General features: G+C 32.3%; 2 protein-coding genes across 4 annotated transcripts; one reads left to right on the top strand and one right to left on the bottom strand.

Annotated features, from left to right (window-relative positions):
• Positions 1-594: 594 nt before the first annotated feature.
• Positions 595-4,626, bottom strand: LOC113505320. 3 transcript variants are annotated; one of them, XM_026887956.1, is made up of 4 exons: positions 4,222-4,626; positions 2,494-3,603; positions 1,988-2,276; positions 1,406-1,796 (listed from the first exon to the last, which is right to left on the bottom strand). In XM_026887956.1, the coding sequence occupies exons 1-4, from the start codon at positions 4,313-4,315 to the stop codon at positions 1,784-1,786; spliced, it is 1,506 nt and encodes a 501-aa protein (XP_026743757.1). In that variant the 5' UTR covers positions 4,316-4,626; the 3' UTR covers positions 1,406-1,783. The 3 variants fall into 3 exon arrangements, with proteins under 3 accessions (XP_026743753.1, XP_026743754.1, XP_026743757.1); XM_026887952.1 differs by having other exon boundaries at positions 595-2,276; XM_026887953.1 differs by having other exon boundaries at positions 595-2,276; positions 2,494-3,597.
• A 5,931-nt stretch (positions 4,627-10,557) lies between these two features.
• Positions 10,558-12,544, top strand: LOC113505272. Its single transcript, XM_026887891.1, has 2 exons — positions 10,558-11,690; positions 12,016-12,544. Coding segments are annotated over exons 1-2 (531 nt in total). The 5' UTR covers positions 10,558-11,688.
• The last annotated feature ends 523 nt before the right edge of the window (positions 12,545-13,067 follow it).

The following is a 13,067-nucleotide window of genomic DNA, read 5'->3' as shown; positions in this document are numbered from 1 at the left end:
GAAATTTAGGTGCTATATTGTATAAATAAATATTTCTATAAATGATAATAAACGATATAATTTAGAAATGCCTTATAATATCGATAGCTGTAGGCCACACTTCAGCCAAATAGGCATACTTACGTTCATTTTTGTTTATATTATTATGGGAAGTAAATACAAAACTATTAACTACACTAATGTAAATGACATTATTTTATAAGTTTGTTGTGTGTTACAAGGTTCATATTGATTGATTTTTGGTACGTGACATATGAATGCAATAAATATTTGAAGTATGAAATGTAATCGTATCGGTGGTCAAATAATTCATCACAGATTTGACAACACGTTTGGTGCATCAGAAAAGTAACCCATCCATTACAATATAAATATTAATTTAACGGACACTAAGTTGGCCAAGTCTCGCAGATTCGATTCCCGCCCGGAACAACATGTCGCTGCTTTGATTCAGAACTAACACAAACCATAATTATACATTTTATGAAAGAGCTAATCAAAGAAAAAACAAAATTTATCTGAATAAATATATAATTATGATCATTATTGTTATTATTCAAACAATTTTTTCTTTGATTAGCTCTTCTGTAAAAACGTATAATTTAAATTTGTGTTAATTTTGAATTGAAGTAGCGATATGTTCCGGTCTGGATTTTTGTCGATGAATATCTGTTATTTATAAAAAAAAATAAAGAAGGTAATATGCTATTTGGGCCACAAATTACTATTATTCTTGTTAACCCCTCTAAGTAAGCTAAATGCTTAGGATATGATTGGGTTTACTTTTTTTACCCTTATGTCCAGTACATAAGAGTAAAAATTTTGCGAAAAAATTTAAAAAAATTCCCGCGAGGTGGCGGGGAAAACCACCAACAACATAATTTGTGCTCGGTATATGGCATAGATTATACACTAATACTGGTATAGATACGCCACTCTGAGAGCCAAAATTCAGAAAACTATATTTCCCCACACGCTAGATGGCGCGCAAACTGGGTAACAGCGCTATAGGTGGCGCTAGTAGTACCAGAGTTACGTAGTCATTTTGAATAAAAAAATCATTAAATGATCAAAAATACAACAATAATAATGAACTGAACTAAACTAAAAGTAAATAGTTGTATTTTCAATCATTTACTGATTTATTAAACGATCCAGGGCTAAAAAATAAATAAAAACATTTTTTTAAGTTACTTTTTCTTTTATTTGGTCATTCCTATCAAAACATCTAGTTTTTCCATTTAATAATCTGTTTACCCCCAAACACCAACTATGTACAATCAATTTAATTGAAAGATTAATAATGAAATCAATCAAATCACCTTTATGTTTCCTACAAGTTATTATATTAAAATCACATGCACAATCAATGTAAAACTTGATTTCATCCTTTAAACATTTTGATGTTGGGTTATTGCGAAGACATGCAACAATCACATAATACATATTATTCATTAAATCTATAAATTTGTCACTTGGGTGAAATAATGATCTTTTTGTATAATCAATTTCATAATTAAACGATTCCAAATCAGCACTAGATCTACACAAATTATTCACACAATTAGTACAACTTTTGAAAACTTTTGTCTTTGATTTCTTAATTACATACCCTGTTACATATTTTTTCGATTCAGCATGCAATAGAGAATCATTATTTTTTATTTCCGTCATCACACTAAGCAAGGAATCAATGTTACATGCAAAATCAACAGTATTTGAATCAGCCCGATTGCTTCCGATTAGACATGATAATGATTGCATAACTGAATTATAATCTTCTTCACAATTGGCACCTGCAGAATGTGGTGAATTATAATTATTAACAATCAATGTTTTATATGCATTAATAAATTGATAGCAATTTGGATTTATGTTTCTAACACCATTGCTTCTAATACTACTAAAAAAGTTTTCTAATGGATCTTGATTAAAATTTCTTGTGATTAAATTTGTTATTTTATAATTGGATGATAAATACTCCCACATTTCCTTAAAAGTTTTTATATTAAGTATCCAATTCTTTATTGAAGGAATCATCTCATATTTAATTTGATCAATACCATTTTTTTTACTGATTGATTTAAATCTAATTGATTCTAATGTAGGGAGTAAATCATCCCATAGTTGGAAGTGAGGGGAATTCTTTTTCACACAACTCTTGTACATTTTTGAATCATCTTGATAGGAATGACCATTAAAAGAATCAAATAATTTATCGAATATTAAAAGAAAATCAGCGGTTCCCTCGCATTCTGCCGGCAAAATTCCATGTTCTGAAAAAAAAAAGCTATTATTATAAAGAAGAAAGATTGTATTTTTGCATGTGTGTATGTACGATTGTAATTTTGCCGTTCCGTTATTGGCTACTAGAACTTCACACTAGTCAAAAATGAAAAATATACTACTGCTCAAAGCATGAGGTTGCAAAAGGTCGAATTCAGAATAGCAAAGTATTTAATGTTAATTCAAATGTTAACAAAATGCACTTACTTCCTGAAAACCGAAGCGCTGATGAAACTCTTTGGCTAAATACTTGGGCAGCTAATTTAACCTTCATTTTTTTTAATTTTTCTTTATTTATGAGACTTTCAGTCAACTTATTAACGAGACGAATTTCATCATCTCCAACATCAATGGCCAGTAACATTTTCAGGTGTTCCCATTTTGCCCATCTCTCTTGTCCATTAAGCATAAATTTTGCGTCTTTATTCAATAAATTATTTCTGACACCCTTTAATAAGTGGGGTGTATCAAACAATGGAAAGACTTTTGTGTTATCAACCTCAAAAAACGTTGTTTGCGTTGGTTTCCCTTCAACGGCATATTTTTTTTGTGTTTCTTCTCTTAATTCCCTTATCACTGCAACATTTGTAGGACATTGGTCGCATATTGCTGAAACCACCTTTAAACCTGTACTATTAACACTTTTGATGGTTTCTATTAATAAATCTTTTAATTCCTGCTTTTTTATTCCACTTTTTGTGAATATAAATAGTATGGGCTGTTTTGTTTTACTTTTAATGCCCTTTATCATAAAAACCAGGGCACGATCCGCAATGTCCTTTGCTTTTTTACTGCCATCATCAGGGAAACCAATAATTTCATTTAAAAAGTCATTATAAACCATCCCAGGCGCTAATGACACTTCATCAAACAATAAATTAACTAATCTTTTTTCTGCTGTCATGTGCTGCACTTGCTTTTTTAAATTTTCTAATATTTCAGCATTGATGCCTGGTTTCATTTGGAATGAACTTAGAATTTTTTGCAAACAACGTTTTGAAGGTAATATAAACATTTTCTTCAAAAGGTTATATGCTTTAGGACTCTGCTTGTAGATGGACAAGGCCATTATTTTTTCATTTCTGGTGTATCGTCTTCCTCTCGGTTTCTTAGTGCCTTTTAACTGCAACTTAATAAAAATTTGTGCTGCATCAGGTAATTTCTCTATAGTTGTAAGAAATGATTTTGACAAAGTCAATTTTTTCGCAAAGCGAATTTTTTTTGATTGCATTTTGCACTTTTGGCGCATTTCATGCAGTTTTCGCGTGAGCTTTTTGATTGCACTTGATTCTCGCTTCTTAAAGCATTTTTCAGTGGCTGAAATAACCAATAATTCTAATATTAGTTTTATATAAGACGTTGGTAATAAAATCATTAAAGTATGCTTTAAAAACTGTAGAGGGAGCAGCGTGTCATGTAGGGTTCTACAGAAGTGGGGAAGTTTTACACACCATGCTGAGATAGATTTTGAGATTATATGAATAATTTCCAATAATGATATTGGAAATTGAAAACCATCATCCTCCGAGCCTTTTCCCAATCATGTTGGGGTCGGCTTCCAGTCTAACTGGATTCAGCTGAGTACCAGTGCTTTACAAGAAGCGACTGCCTATCTGACCTCCTCAACCCAATTACCTGGGCAACCCGATACCCCTTGGATATACTGTTAGATTTACTGGCTTCTGACTACCCATAATGGCTGCCAAGGATGTTCAATGACAGTCAGGACCTACAGTTTAACGTGCCATTCGAAACACTGTCCATGGTGTCTAAGATATACTTAGAAAGTACATACAAACTTAGAAGAGTTGCATTGGTCATTGCCTGACCTGGGATCGAACCCGCGGCCTCATACTTCAGCGGTTTACCCACTAGCCACCACAACTTTTTTTATTATAAATTAAAAACCAATTTTCAAAAACAATCACTACTGACCTCTTGATAAAATTGATGCTGATGCTGGTTCATCTCCAACAAGATATTGCTCAGCCAATGGCATAGTCATTTGTGGACTTTGTGTCAATGGCATATTTATTTGTGGATTTTGTGTCGAGTCTGTAAATAAAATATTTGCATATTAGAATGTACAACAATATTGAAACACTAGCTGCCGCCAGCTGTTTAACATACAAATTTTTAACACGTATACATAAAATTTTACTATAGTTGTTTTGTAACCATGCTAAACAAAAAAGTAAACCAGAAATTAGTAAAAATACATACCCAAATTCAATGTAGGTATTGCATTTCTGGTCAAAAGTTTACTCGGTGATTTATAATATTCTTCAAAGTGTCTGTGGCATATGCGAACAGAATTATATATGTAATTATTTCCTCTCTCCTGGGTTGCGAGGCTGAGTACAGACTTCCACTGATTAAACCTCTCCGTGTAAGGATATTCCCATTTCGGGAATCGGTGTAGCGGTCCTTTAAATAAAATTTTAATAAAATGTAGGTATTTTATTTTGTACAGAATTTATACAAAGTTGAAATGAATCATTAATTACTTGAATGAAACATACTAAATAAGAACTTACCATCGATAATACATCCAAAATAACATTTTAATGCAGATGCTTTCGGCATTTTCAAAATCCAAAATCGTAAAAGTTTTAAAATCGAAGTCAATGTGAAGAAGCCAAGTTATCATATACGCTATCAGTTCGGGGTCCAAATAACAAGCCAGGTAATACGTTGCACTCAGGAAAATCAGAATCCGTAAACAAGCCAAGTCGGTATAAAAAATATATCACAAAAACAGTAAACGCAAAACGAACAAAACGAACAAAGTGATTCAAATATGGGTGACAGGTAACAGATTTTTCCGGATGTTGCCGCAGTGAAAATGACGATTGAAAAATCAACATTTAAAAAATTCACATAAAATATTAATTATGTATTTTTATAACATAATAGAAAAAGTAATATAAATATCTGAATAATTATACTTCAAAAACTTTGCTTTGAGCATAAACCTAGCTGAAGCTCCTGCCCTCTAGTGTTATTTTAGTCAATAATGAAGAAAAATGACGTCCCTCGCATACTAGATGGCGCTAGTTTCTTAGACTACTTTTCGAGTTTCGATTTTGTAGGAGAGTTTCATCCCCCTGGTATATGGCATTAGGTTCGCCCCCTATTGCCTGAGACTGAAACATAACTGGCGAAGCGTGGGTGTTCTATACACCTCTGCCTAACCCTTCGGAGAATATAGGCGTGATTATGTGTGTGTGTGTGTGTGTCCAGTACATGTATCTTATGTTTTTATATTCAAATATTAGACTATGTCCATATGCAACATATCATGCGTGTTTGATTCAATACTTTTTATAATCACAATACGATTCAACGAATAAAAACCTCTGAACGATCGTCACGCTTTCAACAACTTACTAAGCTACTTCAATCTATAATATGTTATGGGAACATGAGATATTCATTTACGGTTTGGCATTCAAAAGTGCAACACGGTGCTAACGATCGAACTTCATAAATGCACTCAGACCACTTTGTTTATGATTCGACGTACTTAATCACTGTGCGTAGGCACAGTGATTTTGTTTCAATGCATTAAACAAGGTTGACAGTTCGTAGATTCATCTGTTTGATGTCACTGAGTGAAACACGATATACAACAATTTATATCTAATATCAGATAAAGTCATCTTTCAATCAGAATTGTATCGTTAAGGCGTATGGTATCACTCTGTTTATATAGTTACTTGAGCACGTAGGGAAAATTGGGGCTTCTGATTGATCAGATTGATCCAGAAGCCCCAATTTTACCCTACTCACATTTATCTCTTAAAATACTTATAATCAAATTCTGATAATTCAGGTAACGCACAACGCCTTCATTCCAGTATATTTTTCTATTGCGTTCAATCCAACATACTTGTCGTCGTTCTTCTTTAGTCAAATCGTAAAATGGGAATGGGGCATTTATAAGAAAAACCAGATTTTTTTTATCACATAGTATAGCAATTTCTTTTATTATGAATTCGTTTGCTTCTGTTTTGAAACCTTGTACATCTACAATAGCACTCATGATAACCTGCGCACAATGTTACTTAAAGGTTTGTATTCCACAAGTCGATCGTTTATGATCAAACAATACGCAGTTGTGTTATCTGGTATCAATGTTGAACATTCAAATTCCAGTCTTACGTGTACTGGACCCGTTTTTAAACTGTCGTTTTGTCTTAAACAATCTATGATGAAAAGTGGAGCTTTTTCCTTAAAATCTTTCAGATCGAGCAAGGGATCGACTGGGCTGTTGTAATACGTCTGACGAAATTTCACATACATTTCATATAATATACTGTACTTGTTCTCAGAAAACTTTAAGCCTAATGGTTCATACGGATAATATTGAGAGTTCAAAAAGAGCGTAATATTTGTTACTTCACAATGATCGAAGAGAGAACAATCTTTTAGTTTATTAGTTTGTAAACAGAAAATAACATATTTAGATCTTTCCAATTGTGATGCAGTTTTAACTGACCACGAATGCTTTGTTGTTTTAGGTAAAAAAGGGTACTCATACAAATCCCAATTTCTAAATGCCATTTGAATAGGCCTATCTTTTTCTAAATGTTTTAAAAGTGTTAGTCGTTCTCGATCTGACACTTTTATATGTGGAACTCGCCACTGTACTCTGTCAAGATTTATTTGGAAGTGGGAAATATCATCTGTCAGTATAACGCTGTTTAAATTAGAGTTACTTCTGTTCAATATAAGTTCATGTTTACAATTTATGACTATTTTATTATAATCCTCTGCAAAACCCAATATCTTATTTAACGGTATAACAGCATTAAAATGACCATCATTTTGAAATCCATTTAAGTTCCAACCCCATAAGGCGGCAACTTTATTTTCGGCTTCATTTAATGAAACGTATGACTTTATTGTTGACGTTATACCCGAATTTTTGATGCGATCTATTTCAATACCATTTATTTCGTATCTGATGTCTTGAAACAGGAACAAAACAGGGTTATTAGTAAATTTAACAGCTTTCTCAATCGGTTTTCCATCTCTTCCGTACAACTTTGTGTGACCTTCGATGTAAACTGAACTGGCTGATGGTAACACGTATATGTCTTGCTGGTGGATGGGTATTCTGATTTCATCGTTTTCTCCAAAGCAGTTGTTGTAAGGATTGTAAGAATGAATCTCAAAACCTTCGACAGAAGTATCGAAGCTCGGTAAATCATTAATTTGTAGTATATTCATACTTTAAAACCCAATGCTTTTAGAAAATCTTTATTTGTTTTAGTCAATTTTTTCACTTTTTTCTTACGTCTATGCATCTTACTGCCTGTAGAAGAAGTAATGTGTTTTATTTTTGGGGCCGGCTTTATATTGTATACTATCATTTTACTTTTCTTAAATGAAGACGTAGTTGAATATGTTCTATAAAAGGGATGCTGTAGCCGAACTCATCAACAACCTTAATAGATGTAATTATATTTTTATTCACGGGGAAGTTCGTAGAAGGGAAGGGTTCGTAGGAAGTTCGAAGACGTTCCGAGGCGTTTCTAGGTAATGGTGTCCTGCAATAGTATTATTAGCTACAAATTCATGAATAATATGGGTTGGTATACCATTACTGTAAGAACCATATATTAAATCACATTCAATTCTGATTACAGACGGAGTATTATTAGAAAGCGCATTTGATACACAGTTTAATACTGAATAGTACAACAAGCCACACTCATATTTTTCAGATCCCTATATTATCTTTAGACCATCCTTCTCGTATTTCGTATATTATTATGTTTTGGTGTAGATTAACTCAACTCCTATGATTATAAAGGATATTTTTTTTTCTGGTTTTACATCTGAGTCATTTGTATTCATACATGTATTTAAGTAATGTGAACTATGTTTATTTATAAATATTTTTTTATTTTTATTTTATTTTTATTTTTAGATAAACTAAGAGGTGGTTGAAAATACGATTCTAATTCTGATTTATTCCCAAAGATAGTCACAGTTATAGACAGCGTTGCATACTGAACACTTTTCAATAATTTTGTTTATTATATTCTATGTCTACTCCAAAAGTTTGTTAAAAAATGTAAACAAAGATGTCCACAATTGTAAGGGTGATCACCCTGTATATTTTCATAGTTATAGTGGATTTTCGAGCCTAAGTATTTTATAAATTCCTTAGGGGGCTTTAGATTTCCATAACTGTCAAAAAATTCAATATAATCACTGCATTTTGCATAGGCTACCCAATGAGAACCAGGATTGTTAGAACTATCTAAATTAACAACTCCACATTCATTTTTATAAGGATATTTAGGGAGTTCATTTCTCATAAAGACACCTCTAAAGTAGGGAATACTATTTCTATATTTTAAAATGTCGAAGTTAGTTAGAGCTCGTTTGGGTAGCCGATGTATTAGTTTTTTTCTTTTCATACAAAAATTCCAAGTCCATCTTTGTGTGGTTTAAGATGTAGTCCTTTTCCGATGCAAAGAGCCTCCATTTTTTCATTATGTCTCTTCGATTCATCGTACAGTTTTTTAGCCATCTTGAATTCATTTATAGTTTTAGCAATACCAGCTGCTCCACCCGCTATAGCTCCCGCAGCTGATAATCCAGCTAAAATAGGAATCAAAGGTAATACTCCACCAGTTTTTGGTACCGGAATAACCCGAGGAAGCTTAATGGATGAATCATTAGCTAATTCTCTGGCAGCGGTCATAGCTAATGTTATCGCGGTTTTTTTGCATTTTGGTTTTAATTTTTTCATATGTTTTTTCGTAACAGTATTAGTAGTGTAGAATTGGGGTTCCTGGATCAAAAAATCCAGGAACCCCAATTCCACACATGAATTATACCTACTAGACTACCTATCAATCAGTTAGGACCATTCGGAAAACTTATGATTCAATTTGTAATATTCAGATTCTAACCTGATCTGATATCTGGTGTGTGTGTGTGTGTGTGTGTGTGTGTGTGTGTATGTGTATTAGTCTGCCTATTTGTAAGTAAGTAGGTATAATCTTAAATGAACTGGATAATAAAGCTCCTATAATTGAAATATGTGCATAATGAATACAGAATAATAAACTTAACAAAATAATGCAGCCGTCTTCCATATTAGCATTAAGCATACCTACAGTTCGCTATATACAGCCAAGCGCCACACACGATGATAACTTATATGTAAACCTAAGAAACCACTATGTAACTTATATGTATATAATATTAATTATGATATCGAAATGAGGGATCTTATTCTTCACTCTACTGTTATTTATATATACATTTTTATATGTATAAAACGATGAATGGATATACTTCTGAACTGATTTCAATGAAGAAAAAAAAATACTTTTGAGATAAACTGTGCCCTTGTACAATTTTTTTTCTATTATTTATTCTTGTCTGTGTTTTTATGTGTACATAAACTGTTAAATAAATAAATAAGAAATATACTGATGATATAACAACTTAGTAATCATTAATCATTATTTCCATTGCTATTTATTTTATACGTGTAATCTATATTCCACTGCATCCTTTATTTAGCACATAGCAGCCCTGAAATTATAATGCGCTCAGATGACTTTCATAGTCGCCTTATATAGGACTGTCGACATACTTACAGCACTTTATGTGAATTGATTGATTATCAACCTTTTTACTGGCTCATTTCAGCTGAGAAGCCCTTATCCCTCAAAAAAAAAAAGAAGAATAATTAAGCTTTTGTCTATTAAACTAGCTAATTATAGGTCACTAGCCTACAAAACTCTAGAGGATGTAGTGACATGGATTATTTATACTTACAAACAACCATTACCAAGTTACCAATCGCAAATCCATACACCTTTACCGTACCTCCGTGATAACTTCGTGATAACATCCGTTCACGTTCGTAACACGATCCGGGCTCACTCTACACTTTTTATTGGAATTTAGGAATCAAAACTACTGGATGATAAATAAAATGTATCGTAAGAGGTTGTAAAAATCATAATTTCAGTAGAAGATTATATTTATTAGAAAAAAAAAAATACTATTCAATAATAATTGATTGAACTTTATTTATGGCATTATATCTGACACTTTTAAAGCAATTTCTTTAACAGATTTATAAATATCGTCCATAAAAACATTTTTAACCACATGCTGCACACATAACTCAGCATCACAATTGCATAATGAACTTATATGATCGGGGAAGTTTTCGGTATCATAAAACTCGATTTTTATAATTTTAGCACCTCGTGTAAGTGTTTTTACAGAGGTAAATGCAGCCGTTGAAGATTTTTTCAGTTGCTTGCTGCTAGGACCTTCTAGGTTCAACTGTTTATCGTTATTTTGTTCCGCTACCCTGTTCATGGGAATGAAGTTGAACAGGTCATTTTCATAGTCCTAAAAATAATAATAACAATCAATATCAATTTTGTAACTTATATTATAGGTATATTTTATTTATAAATTCAAATAATCGATATTAGAAGTGTGTTGTATTGAATATAAATGTGTAACAATTATTAAGTTGCATTCAATTAATTAAGTTATTATATATAGATCCTACTACTTAAAGAAAATAACTCACCGACATATTTTATTTTAGGATAGAGTCTTTTGCGCCCCCGCTCGCTGATGGAATTAAACTAAATTATTTTTATTTTTTCGCATGATTATATCCTTTATATAGAATTTAGAAAATACTTTGTAAAGGGACATAAAGTTCAAATTAGCATCGATATTATCGGTACTTTAAAACGTGTAAATGTAATTCTACACTCTAGACAACACGGCGCTACACCGCTTCGGATTGCAATTAAAAATAATTTATTATATATATCGAAATCGGTTTTTGTGTAAGTTTGTTCATCCATACTAATAAACTAGCTTGCCCCACCACTTCACTCGTGTATTTAATAGTTTTATTAGAATATACATAACGTAGGTATAACCTCCTCTTTGAAGACTGTTAAAAATAAAAAAAGCAATCGTTCGAGCTTTATGAGGTAGGTAAATGGTGACAGATTTGTACACATACTATTACATTTGCTTACCAACGTAAAGGAGGAGACAAACCCAGGTGTAATAAGTATGTATTATTTAATCTGAATAAGATCTACATTTCAGTGTTATTAAATTTTATTACATTATATCTTATATGAAGTAGATAAAATTGATATTGCGTGATCTCGGTATGTTGCTAAGTTATTTTCCAGCAACCTGGGTGGTAGATCTGACAAAGCATTTTAGCAAACCCGTGCCCTATTCCCTAATTGGTATACCGTCACGTGGATGTAGTGCTATTTAAGAGATCATCTGCAGGGACTGGATCACAACAATTCTTCAGCTAGAAGCAGTCACATCCAAATTTGGAAGTACATACCAAAGAACCACCAATCTTCTAAAATGTAAGTATTACCTGCTATACTTCATTCGGTGTTTCATTTTTTAGTATTAAATCATTCAAGCTAGTTTTATTAATTTCTTCAATCACTCCATTCTTATTTTATGTAAATGTTACCCAATATTTTTTATTTGCTATGTCCAAACACTACATTTATTTGTTTTATTTAGTATTCTATCAATCATGCTTACTCAATATATTCATTCGTGTTCCTCATGTTTCATTTTCTTATTATTCAATCATTAAAGTTACTTTCATTCATTTTCTTCAATCATTCAATTCACAATTTATATGAATGTTATCTAATATTTTTTATATTTATTTTCTAGGTCCAAACACACTGCTGACCATATTTTCCCTTCGGAGGACAAATCGTCGGACGGGGTGCAGATGAAGGTCAAGACAAAGGAGAACAAGAAACGTAAATCGTCGCCAACGCGCAGCCCCCAGCCGTCTACCAGTAAGAAAGGCAACACAGTTATTCGCCCCATCCCTCCTATTACCAAGTCTACGGCTCGCGAGGTGTTCGGGAGTGACAGCGACGACGACGCGGTAGACGCACCCGCGGAGAAGAAGCCTCCGATGATTTACTCCTATGTCACACGGAGACTGGCCAACGGTTTTTCTCGTCAAATAGAAGAGAATAAAAAAGGTGCGTTCTACATAGAACTTAAAGTATACAAGTGTGACGAGATAGAGCGGATTCAACCCGTGAATAGGTGGCGTCACTCGGTGATAACAATAAAAAATAAAACTGACGAAAATTCTGAATCGTGGAGGCACTTGAATGAATTCATTTTAAGTACTAGGCGGGAGTTCAAACGCTGTACTCCAACGTTTATAAGTTCATACCAATAATTAAGTACCTATGTATTATACTCAATTATTGGTATGAGATATTATTATAATCAGTTATTTTATAACATATGTTACCTATAATCATAATATTACATTATTATAATCTACATTATATTCAGTGAATTAGTTTTTAAGTTTTTTTTTTGTAACCCACTATTTCTTAATTAAAGTATTCAGTACGATTAAAATATGTTATATTAATTTTGTTTCCAGTTACACAAGCGAGTAATGCGATACCAGCAAGTTCAGATACTTATAATGATTTATACGAAACTAAGATCCCCGAACATGAATATGAAACGAATGTTATTGAGACTAATTGTTTATTAAAAAGATATTGCGAGTAATGTAAAATTGAGATCCCCGAACATAAATACAGATACCATAAAAGAACGAATATCCATAAATCAAATTGTTTAATAAAGTCAAATTTTGAAAATGTTGATATTATAGCAACTGCATTTAAAAACAGGATTCTGACTTATCGCTTAAATCCATCTATAGAAAATGAGTACCTCACACC

The sequence above is a fragment of the Trichoplusia ni genome, chromosome 25, assembly GCF_003590095.1.
Source record: "Trichoplusia ni isolate ovarian cell line Hi5 chromosome 25, tn1, whole genome shotgun sequence".
Lineage (NCBI taxonomy): Eukaryota > Metazoa > Arthropoda > Insecta > Lepidoptera > Noctuidae > Trichoplusia > Trichoplusia ni.
The sequence above is the reverse complement of the archived record's forward strand: the minus strand, read 5'-3'. Positions and strand labels throughout refer to the sequence as shown.